Here is an 11,267-nt window from a genome sequence, read left to right on the forward strand (position 1 = left end):
AAGCTCGTTTGGTAGTAAAGGGTTTCAATTAGAAGAAAGGAATTGACTTTGATGAGATATTTTCTCCTGTTGTGAAGATGAGCTCCATTCGGGTAATTCTTTGTTTGACTACTAGTTTAGGTCTTGAGCTTGAACAATTAGATGTAAAGATAACATTCATTCATGGTGATTTGGAAGAAGAAATCTACATGGATCAACCAGACAGATTTGAAATCAAATGGAAAGAACACATAGTTTGCAGGTTGAAGAAGAGTTTGTATGGATTGAAACAGGCTCCAAGACAGTGATATAAGAAATTTGATTCTTTCATGGTCAGCCATGGTTACACCAGAACAGATGTAGATCATTGTGTGTACTTCAAGATATTCGCAAATGGTAAGTTTGTCAATCTGTTACTTTATGTAGATGATATGTTGATCGTAGAATAAAACACTATAAAGATTAGTGGTTTGAAAAAAGAATTGGTTGGCTCTTTTGATATGAAAGATTTAGGACCAGTATGACAGATTTTGAGTATGCAGATTACTCGTGGCTAGAAAGCTAAAATGTTATCGTTGTTAAAAGAAATGTATGTTGAACAGGTTCTAAATAGATTTTATATGAAGAATGATAAGTCAGTTAGCACACCACTTACTAATCACTTCATACTTAGTAAGAAATTATGCCATGCTACTCAAAAAAAAAAAAAAATGTCAGTTGTTCCTTATTCCTCTGCAGTTGGGAGTTTGATGTATGTTATGGTTTGCACTCAACTAAATATTGCTCATGTTGTTGGTTTGGTAAGCATATTTTTTTCTAATCCTAGTAAGAGTTATTGGGAAGCAATAAAATAGATTTTCAGATATTTGAGAGGTACTTCTAAGATATGTTTATGTTTTGGATGTTCAAAACTAATTATAAAGGGATATGCAGATGCAGATATGGCAGGTGACCTTGATAGCAAGAAGTTTACTTCAAAGTATGTGTTTACTTTTGCAGGGAGAGCTGTATCATGACAGTCTAAATTGTAAAAATGTATTGCCCTATCTACTACTGAGGCAAAGTATATATCTTTGACTGAAGTAGGTAAAGAAATGCTATAAATGAAAAGATTTATCGAAGAGTTGGGTTTAAAATAAAATGAGTATTTGATGAATTGTGATAATCAAAATGTTATAGATTTAAGTAAGAATACTACATATCATTGTCTACTAAGCATATTGATGTGAGATACTATTGGATACAAGAGGTGGTGAATAGTAAATATATACTATTGAAAAATATTTACACTGATAAAAATGCAGCTGATATGTTGACTAAGGTAGTGACTCGTGACAAGCATCAGTCTTGCACTAAGAAACTGAAACTGATTAAAAATTGAGTAATGTATGGTGGACATCTCCCCGTGGGCTGGAAGAGTAGATTGTTGGTTATGTATCCAGCTCAAAAATAATAAATCAATAATTTTTTTTAAAAAAAAAGGAATTAGGGATGCAGTTTTTAGAGGTATATATATATATATATGTATGTTGCGCAAAAAAAAAACAAAGTTTAGAGAGAAAGAGAGAGAGGTTGTGTAGCAAGAAGACAAAAGGAAGAATAAGAGAGCTACATATACATACAAGTTGAGTGGCTGCCGATAGATGAAAAAATAAATGGTTTTCATTCTCTTTTCTTGGTGACATCATCCTCGACATCAGCAATTTCGTCCTTTTTACAGAAATTTAAATTTAATTTTGTTTACCTCTTTTTTCTAGTTCTGCACAAAAGAAAAAATTATCTTTTTTGTTCTGAATTTAATTTTTGATGGATTCCTTTATATTTATTTTTATTAATAATGAATTTAATTTAAAATTTGATCCGTAATTTTTTTTTCACACTGAAAAATTTTTCACGTAAAATCCTGTGTTTATTTAATTTTGTAATTATTTTAATTGTGCGCTAATTTAATTTGGAATTATACTTGTTAATTTCTAATAATTAATTGAGAATTGATTTAATTTATACAATTAATTTTATTTATGTTTGGAACCCAACACTTATAAAGGAATGTGAAGAGGAAACAGGGATTCCGAGATCCATAGCTTTTGAGTAAGCTTTTCACCTTAGCTGTTGGATCATTGATTTTTTTATTTTTTTGTTTACCTAAGCTGCAAGTTTTCAATTTGCTTGAAAGTTTTTCAAATTCGCACACTGTTCGCATCAGCTCCATTCCCCTGACACTCATGTCCGTGGGTCTATTTACTTTTAATATATAAGATAGTACATATACATTGAGACGTCAGCCACTTCATTAGTTATCAAGATGGCATCTGTGATTTGCCCACCTTCGAAGAAGGCGTGTTGGCATTCTCTGATAATAGAATTTAACACCTTGGAGAGCCTTCTAGCCATGGAGAGCCTTCTAGCCAAACTTCATATAACAGTTTATAAACACAGCCCACTAAACGTATGGATCTAAAATCAGTAAAGCAATTGACCCCTTCTTTTTTGGGGATCAAGACAAGAAATGTGGAATTGATCAATTTAACAAATGATCTGTTCTTGTGAAAATCCTTAAAGAAATCAAGCACATCTTTTTTTTTATCACATACCAAAATTCTTGAAAGAATTTTAAATTGAAACCGTCGGGCCTCGGAGCTTTGTCCCCATCACACTTTTTTAGACAATCAAAAATTTTTTCTCCAGAAAGTTCAGCTTCAAGAATTGATCTATCAGCCTCCTCTATTTTGTTGAAATGCATATTGTCAAGAATAGGTCTTTGCTCAAATGCTTCTTGATATAATATTTTGAAATGTTTTTTTGCAGTTTCCCTCTTGGCCTCCTTTCCACTGATCGGACAGCTATTGACATAAAATTCCTCCACAAAATTGATCCATCTTCTATGGTTCGTCAAACAGTGAAAGAATTTTGTATTTTTATCCCCATCTTTAATCCACTTTTCTTGGGCTTTCTGCTTTCAAGAAATTGCTTCCATGTGAAGTCTGTTTGCAAGTTCTACTCTCGGATTATTTATTTTTCTCACTGTTCTCTGCATACAGATCAGCGTCATTTGTCATTTTTTCCAGATCACCCAACTCGTTTAACAGTTTATTGGTTCGGTTATCTTCCTTCATCCCCACTTCCTTAGTCCACTATTTTCTTTCCTGCTTGAGACGGATAAGCTTTTTGGAGAGCCTGTAACTTGTGGTGCCATTCTCAATCGGTTGATTCCAAACATCACTGTGGTTCAGGTCGGGTTTTGTCTTCTTCACCCATATTGTACCAGCTGAACCCGATTGCAATGCCTTTTCAAAAGATTTCGCTTTCCATGGAATCAGCTCGAGACGAAGGTTCCGGTGGCAATGCGGACACTTAAGTGTAGAGGGATCCTATATGGGAGCGCCAAGAGGTGTAGTGAAGGACAGCATTTGCTTGGTCGACTCAACTTCTTTGAATGGGTTTACAATGGGAACCTCCGCGAGTTCAAAGACCGATTTATGAAGCGCCACCATCCCCCATCTTCAATCCCTTCTGGAATAAAGATTCTTCTGTGTCCCTTACCCCATACCTCGGACAGTACAAGGAATCGCCCCCTCTTTTTCCATCCAAGGGCCAGACTAAGAGAATGGTTTTTACATTTACGGTTTTTTTCCCCAAGTTTGGCTCCCCCCCCCCCCCTCCCCAAGTTTCCCCAAGATTTCAACGAGCCAACCAACTTGTCCTTTTTCGCTTATTCTTAGACTGTTCATTTTCTTTCAACCCATGCGATGTCAAACGATTTGTTGTCGATGAGTATAAGCTTTTTATTCAAGTTGTTCGACATAGCAGATATGGGTTTTTGGTCGGCCGACCTCCTACTCTGTTGGTTTGTGGTTGGGGTTGAGATCGGGGAGGAAAACGTGAAAGCTGAAAACGTGAATTCAATTATAGAACCTAATGTAATGCACAAGAAATGCTTGTAAGGTTATTCAATCCTCTCTCTTTTTTTCCCTTATTATTTGTTATCTTGCTTCCTCGCATCATTGGGTGTGATAGAAGAACCATTCTATCATTAGGGTGATGAGCCATCAACCCACTACTTTTTTTTTATCAGGCACAAGTTGGGAGCAAACTTGAAAGAGAAAAAAAAAAGAAGAATCATTAGAGACGAGTAGAAAGATATAACAGAGGACAACCACATGTCCTCCCAAAAAGGCCAAAAAAAAAAAAAAGAAAGAATAGGACAGAAAAGCAAACAAGTCAAGACAAGAAAATAACTTAAGATGGAATAAACAGCCAAACTCTTTATGGACAGTGAAATTTACTTGAGGTGATACACCTAAGCCCAAAGAGACACAGCAAAAGTCAATCTATCCCAAACAAATAAACATAGAGAGAAATAATCCTTAAAATATTTGCATTTCTTTCCAGCCAGAAAGACATCATTCTGAACAGAAAGGTTGTGAGTAAAAAATGCAAAGAAAGATTTGCAAGAAAAAAACTGCTCGAGCCTAAAGAACATATTATGATTTTTTGAAATAAAAAACATACTACGTTTTCCCTGCTATGTTAAAGGACTTGAAAAGAAAATGACAGATTCAAGAAAATGTTAGGTAAAATTTAGAGAAAAAATATTTATTTTATTCTCACCTTTTAGAATATTATATTTAATGTATTTATAAAATTTTTAAATTATTAATAAAAAAATTACTTATTTTAATAGAATTCTTATTACGTAACATTACTATTATAATAAAATATTTATTTTAATAAATAATAATAAAATATCGTATTCAACACCTCTTTCAAGTTGATGCAGAGATATCACATATGTTTAACTTGTAAAATAAATTCTGAAGTATCATCCTGCAGTTTACCAGTGTCAATTATCTTCTTCTTTTGAATTTTTTTATTTTACTAAATTTGTTACACTTATAGATGATGAAAAATTAAATTGAGACAGAATACACTTTAAAATTTAAATCTTTTTATTTGAAAAGACTCCAACTGTTGATATGTTAAATGTTTCACTTAAACAAATTTTCTTTTCGTAGGTCCACCATTCCTTCTCTCACAACCTCTAGTTGATTTTCCATGTAACTTCCAATAAATTTCTTTAGTGTATTTTGGTTTGTCACAATAGACACACTTCCATAAATTTTTAAATTGATCAGATTGAGCAATTAATCAAGCTTTCTCAACTAATGCTATATATAACATAAAATTTCTTATACTTTTTTTTTGTTGGACATAAGCACAACTTTGTTTTAATGAAGGAAGATTATCATTACCATGTACTTGGACCCGTATTTGATCATATTCGATATTCAAACTATTTAAAAAGTTATAAATCTACTATTTTTTAATCAATTTTTAAATTTTGTCTGTATCTACATGACAATCTACATAAAAACCTTGATAATAATGTTTTTTTTTTTTCATAATCCATTCAATTTAGAAAAATATTATAAAACAATCATTTCTCCTTAGTACTATAAATTTTATTACGAAATTCATAAATTTTGACATCATTACCCACTTGTAAATATGTAAAACATACTGCATTTCATATTTTTAATGCACTATCAAGTACCAAATATGTTAGTACAATATGAGTTTGCATGAAATTGATGAGCCTAAAACATTACCAAAAAGTTTTTAGAATCTCTTCTATTACATTAAAAATTACCTACATGTAATTTTTTTATATCACCTGTAATATACTCTTGCAATTCTCTAATTTCAATAAACAATACATAAAATCTTAACCAAATTCTCTAATTTCAATAAACAATACATAAAATCTTAACCAAACAAGATAATTAGTACTATCAAGTTTTATACAATTAATTTGTAACGAAGAATTATCCGAATATGAAACCATCACTCTTTTTGTTTCTGCCACTTTTAGAGTACTAAAGATAAGAAGAAAATAGCCAATAATAAAAACCAAACCTCTTAATCTGTACCAAAATAACCAAAAAATGATAGATAAATATTGAAATCATGTACGTCTAATTGTCTGCCTCGCTCCCCTGGGCTCAAAAGCGGCTCGGCTCAAAAGCGGCTTGGCTAAAAAACGGCTCAACTCGGACTGAAAAACGGCTCGGCTTAGTGCAGTGGCTCCGCTCGGGTTGAAATCTGCTCGGCTCAACGGCTTCCTTGGCTCAGGCAGATCTGCAGTACACGGTGGCCAGAAAAAAAAAGCAAATCGCGGCCAGAAAAGCTTCTGCGTGCAGCTCTACACGAGGCGGAAGTGAAACTGGATCGTGCAGCTCTTCCTGCAGCTCTGCGCGTGGCGGAAGAAGCTGGGACGATTGTATCTTCGCGCATCTCTGCGTGCGGAGGGAGAAGGAACCGGAGGTGGTCGCGCGGCTCTGCGTACGGCTGAAGAAGAAGGAAACCGAGAGCTTCTTCGCGTCTTTGCGTGTGGTGGAAGAAGGAACTAGGTCGTGCATCTCTACATGCGGCTGGAGAAGAAGGAAACTGAGAGCTTCTTTGCATCTCTGCGTGCGGTGGAAGAAGAAACTGGGTCGCGCGGCTCTGGGCGCGGTGGAGAAAGAAACCAGCTGCTCTTTGCGCGGGTCTGCACAATGGAGGAAGGAACCGGCTGCTTTCTCCCTTTCTCTGATCTTTCCTCTCTTCCCTTGGTCCGGCTCTCTTTCTACTCAGTTTCCTTTTGTTGTTCTAAAGGTTTGAAAGAAACCTTAAAAATGAAATCCCAAAATAAATTTTATTTTATTCTCAGTTTGTAGAGAATTATATTCAGTTTATTTATAAAATTTTTAAACTACTACGTAATTTAATAAAATTTTTATTATAGTAAAATATTTATTTTAATAAATAATAATAAAATATTTTATTCATCAGATTATAAAAAAGGAAAAATTTATAGAGACGAAAAAAAAAAAAAAAAAACCAGGTAGGGGAAAGGAGATGACAAATCCAAAGGTCCTCCTGGAACAAAATGCTAGGTCTATTGTTGATTACCTGATCAAGGGAAGAAAGAGTCATATATTTGAGAGCTAACTTCTCAAGGTCTCTAGTAAGAAATATAATCAGTAGGCATAGGTTTTGATACACAAGGTTCACGATGCCCATAGCTCCGTCCTTCTTATAATGACAACAAGCTTCCCATCTCACCAAGTGATCTTTCAAAGCTCCACCAAACTAGACCAAAAAGGAAAATACTTATCACTCTTTAATATTCTTACCCACACCTCTAAGAATCTTAGAACGTAAAGAGAGGGGTCCAACAAAAATTTATGGTACAATGAATAGTGATATATAGTTCTACATGAGATAATACCTGTGTATTAACATAGCAACAGGTCAGAAAGAATGAATTTGTGCACAAGCTGTCAAAACTTACATCATAAATAACCTTTGCAATGACATCCTTGAAGGGAAGTAGTTCGTCATGTGTATTTAAATGGGCAACACGACCTGCAAATATAAAGAAAAACTTGTTGGTCTATATTTCCATAAGGATGGTTCTCATGTTGATAGCTAAAAATTATAAAAAAGAATAACAGAAGTACTGCAGAGTATCTTGACTATAATAGTAGCTGAACCAAAGCAACTAACTATCCTAGCCAACTTAACAGAATAATACATATAATTCAAAGAATAAAATAGATAAAAACTGGAAATTATTAAACAAGAAAACATAAATTTAATACTCAACTATCGTTTCAAAGGATGAAGGTACTTCCACTTCAGGAGGCAGACTTTGCTTCAATATGTTATCTGCAGTCAAGAATAGCAATCAGAATGCCAGCCAGCAGCACACATGATATATAGCTGAATGCATCCTAAATATCATTATTGATAATGTCTGCCATATACTTTCAGAACCTAGCATAAAAAATGTGCACCTTATGTTCAATGATTCTATGGATACAACAGAGGATACTTTCTGACATACAAACAGCTGCCAAACACCAACAGCACATTACAACATGTCTCTGACATTTGTCAAACATTGTTCATGTATACGTGAAAGTTTATGATCTTCATTGTTAAAAAAATTCAGTCATGCTTCAGAAAGGGAGAAAGAAACAACACAGAGAAACCACATGAAGTTACTGACCTCATCTCAAAGCACCTATTTTCTCTAACAAAGCCAGGTTAATATTCATTTGGAAAACAAAATTCCAAGTTTCTTGACAATCTTGAAGTTCTCTTTTCTTCCAATAAAAGCTAAAAATCTAAAAGGACAGAAGGGTGCTGAATGATAGAAGAATTTTGCAATACACATAAGAGGAGCCACGCAACTAACCTGCAGTCCAGTAGGAATATCCAACTGTCAAGGAGTAAGGAACTACTTCAACCTTGCATAACTTCCTCAGCTCATCAAGTTTCTGTTCTGGAACTTCTGATAAATCTGTTCTATATCAAGAAAAATATATTCAGAGATGAAAAGGCATATTCACAAATGGGATACTAGCTTATACCAGCACAAGTGAACTGCATCCATGCTCACCATATGTTTCACATTGTACTCATCTAAATTATCTCAACACAAACAGTAAACATGTGACTGAAAGCTGTAAGATGTTATCCTTCCTCTTTCTAATATAGAAAATAAAAAATATCATCCTTCCTTCCACACAATTTTCGAACAATTTGTAATCGTTTTCCTCTTTGTATTTGTGTCATAAATAAAAACAACATGATGCTTCTTACCAGGATCTCCAACCCTTTCAGATAATATCATGTACCAATTTTTTTCACATGTTGGATCTTCAGTAACAGGTTTAACACGAGGCTTATCAAGCAAGTATCTGAAAGGACAAAAGACAAAACAAGACACATCCATAAATAAGACAAAACAAAGAAAGAGTCAATGCGGGAATATTTCACTAAACCAACTTACTAGCATAGTTCCAGTAAGGTTCCTTCCTCCCTACTATGACTATGTTGTAACTAAAGCAACAAATTTAAGAATATTGATCGACTATCCGTGACTATAGCTATTTCAGAAATGCCTCAAACAGATTTTAAACTTAACAAACTAAGAAGCCATCAAGAATAAAAAAACTAAAACCTTCAAAGAGGTTGGCTGTTTCATTAGTTCAAATGTTGGTTTCTTTTCCCTAAACATCTCAGGGTTGACTGAGATATTATTTAGTATTTTTTGTTGTCAAAAAAAAAAAAGGAAAAAGAAAAGTTTACTATTTTGTTGTCACTACCTAATTTATCACTATATTAACAAAGATTAGTAAAGACTTTTTTTACAAAATATTTCAACAAATACGTTTTTTTTCTTTTACTTTTTCCCTTAAAAATCAATATTTTCGTTTACTTTCCTCTCTTATCCATTCCTTTAAAAATTTTACTCAAACATGATGTTAATGAATTCAGCGAACACCAGTTGAGACTATCACCGTTGTGCAGCAGGCCTGACAACAACACATGCATATTGCAAACAAAAGGAATCCTAACAAATTCAATTTGCTTCCGCATTGAGGAAATTAAGCAAACACTTGGAATGCAGTCTCCATATCAAGCAATACACCGTAAGACAGGAAGAAACCAAACACTATATAGCTAAGATCTTACCCGTTGAGTATACGAGTGGCGAGCTTGCAAAGTTCACGCGGGATTCTAAGTGCCAACAACTTGATGTGAACATCAAACTTACTTTGGTCCAACATCGAAAACTTTTCGATTTATTTCTATAAATTAGCCTCCAGACAAGAAACTGCAGTTGCACTAACAGTAATAAGTAAGTGATAAGCACATTTGAAACTACGACTCCGACATCTAATATGAAGAAAAATATAAACTTGCCGAAGTAAATTGAGGAAACAGAACTCAGAGTCAAAGAGATGTACCTCAAGAAATTCTCTAGCAGTAACTAATGAAGCAAATGAAACATGAAGCACCGACCTAAGAGAATTAAGGACAGGAAATATGGTTTCAAGGACAGTTTTTCCCTCTTTTAAGTAACCAAACAACAATTTTACTCGGTACGGCATCATTTGAGATACTCAAAGTCAAATATAAGTCACAACAAACTCAAATGGAGGGGCGCACGTTTCCTTCGCTCAGTTACCTCAACGAAAATGAAGCAAACAATAATCCAATTGCCACACGTACCGTTCCAGTTGACATGGACAGTCATGACAATCTTATCAAATTGTTAATATTTAAAAGACAACACTATCATTGCAGAAAATAAACTTATAAAATTTTATTTATTTCAAGAAAAGAATTTAATCCTTACAATAAAATATTTTAACTAAATCGTATTTTTAAAATAATTTCACCACAAAAACATAATGAAAGGGTTAACACTTACTAGAAATAAGATTCTTATGACGTTCAAGCCCTGTTTTAGAAAGTGAGGACATTTGCACACCATTCATAACTAGAGGAACCAATAAAATATTAACACATGCAGCGGTGTTTCATCATTGTTATGCATAGCTTGTAACGAAATAATTAATACAAAACCAAAATATATGAGGAATCATTCTATTAGAACTAATTACAATAGTATCTCAACTTAATTTCTTTGTTGCAATACAAAATTAAACCAAAATGCTAAAAGGCTTTTTTCAAATCCTCTACTGATCCTGAACTAACTCTTGATCTTTTCTGGGAGGGGAAGGGAGAGGTAGAGGAGGAAAAAGTGTGAATTGGAATGAGTTTCATAAACTAGTAGTCTAATGCCCTAGGCATGTAACATGCAAACACACACAATCATGACACATGTACATGATGTCACAAAAAAGTTATAAAGAAAATAAAACTGATACAATTATTAAGACCAACAATCAAGCTCAAAATTTTATAACAAACTACTACTCACACTTTGATTTTTATTTATATTATTCCTGAATCTTATGCACACTACTTACTTTCACATCTTATCACTATTTAGGATCTATTACAGAATATACAATACAATCATATTTTTATTTATATCATATTAGATTCACATCGAACTTCGTATCAAATTTCACATTGGATTGCACATTCATGCATGCATAATAACACAGTCACATTATCCCATTTTTCGATGTTTACATTTATAAATTTTCACATTTTCATATTTCACACTTATATACACATAAATTTTCATAGACATAGTTGTTTTCACATTTTGCTTTATATTTTATTTCTATTCTCACTCTAATTAAGCTTTCATCATGAGATATCGTTTTACAAGTATCATTGAGGGCAAAAAGGATTCTCTCTACCACATGGACATTAACATAGCATGCTCACATCGAAATGGCCACAACAGTAACATTCACCAAGTGACCCACATCACATAACACACAAACTCCTTCACATAACTTTAGTTTAATGCTTCA

At 33.6% G+C, this 11,267-nt stretch overlaps 1 protein-coding gene across 5 annotated transcripts; it reads right to left on the reverse strand.

Moving 5' to 3' along the window:
- Nucleotides 1–5,704: 5,704 nt before the first annotated feature.
- LOC110817687 (tRNA (guanine(37)-N(1))-methyltransferase 2-like) lies at nucleotides 5,705–10,200 on the reverse strand. Of its 5 annotated transcripts, none has more exons than XM_088208140.1 (9): nucleotides 10,001–10,104; nucleotides 9,780–9,834; nucleotides 9,505–9,646; nucleotides 8,629–8,726; nucleotides 8,222–8,326; nucleotides 7,627–7,689; nucleotides 7,313–7,386; nucleotides 6,931–7,110; nucleotides 5,705–6,627 (listed from the first exon to the last, which is right to left on the reverse strand). In XM_088208140.1, exons 3-9 carry the CDS (start codon nucleotides 9,597–9,599, stop codon nucleotides 6,091–6,093), a joined length of 1,152 nt encoding a protein of 383 aa, XP_088064266.1. In that variant the 5' UTR covers nucleotides 9,600–9,646; nucleotides 9,780–9,834; nucleotides 10,001–10,104; the 3' UTR covers nucleotides 5,705–6,090. The 5 variants fall into 5 exon arrangements, with proteins under 5 accessions (XP_088064266.1, XP_088064267.1, XP_088064265.1 ...); XM_088208141.1 differs by having other exon boundaries at nucleotides 9,505–9,657; XM_088208139.1 differs by having other exon boundaries at nucleotides 9,505–9,657; nucleotides 9,780–10,121.
- Nucleotides 10,201–11,267: the final 1,067 nt, after the last annotated feature.

This window comes from Carica papaya, chromosome 7, assembly GCF_054855325.1.
Source record: "Carica papaya isolate Zhongbai chromosome 7, ASM5485532v1, whole genome shotgun sequence".
NCBI lineage: Eukaryota > Viridiplantae > Streptophyta > Magnoliopsida > Brassicales > Caricaceae > Carica > Carica papaya.

Coding starts and splice junctions, on each gene's coding strand:
- LOC110817687 (XM_088208139.1), bottom strand. CDS start 9,599: ATGTTGGACCAAAGTAAGTTTGATGTTCACATCAAGTTGTTGGCACTT. Junction 7,690..8,221: donor ATATTCCTACTGGACTGCAG/GTTAGTTGCGTG, acceptor TCTTGACTGCAG/ATAACATATTGAAGCAAAGT. Junction 7,111..7,312: donor TTGCAAAGGTTATTTATGAT/GTAAGTTTTGAC, acceptor TTTTTGGTCTAG/TTTGGTGGAGCTTTGAAAGA.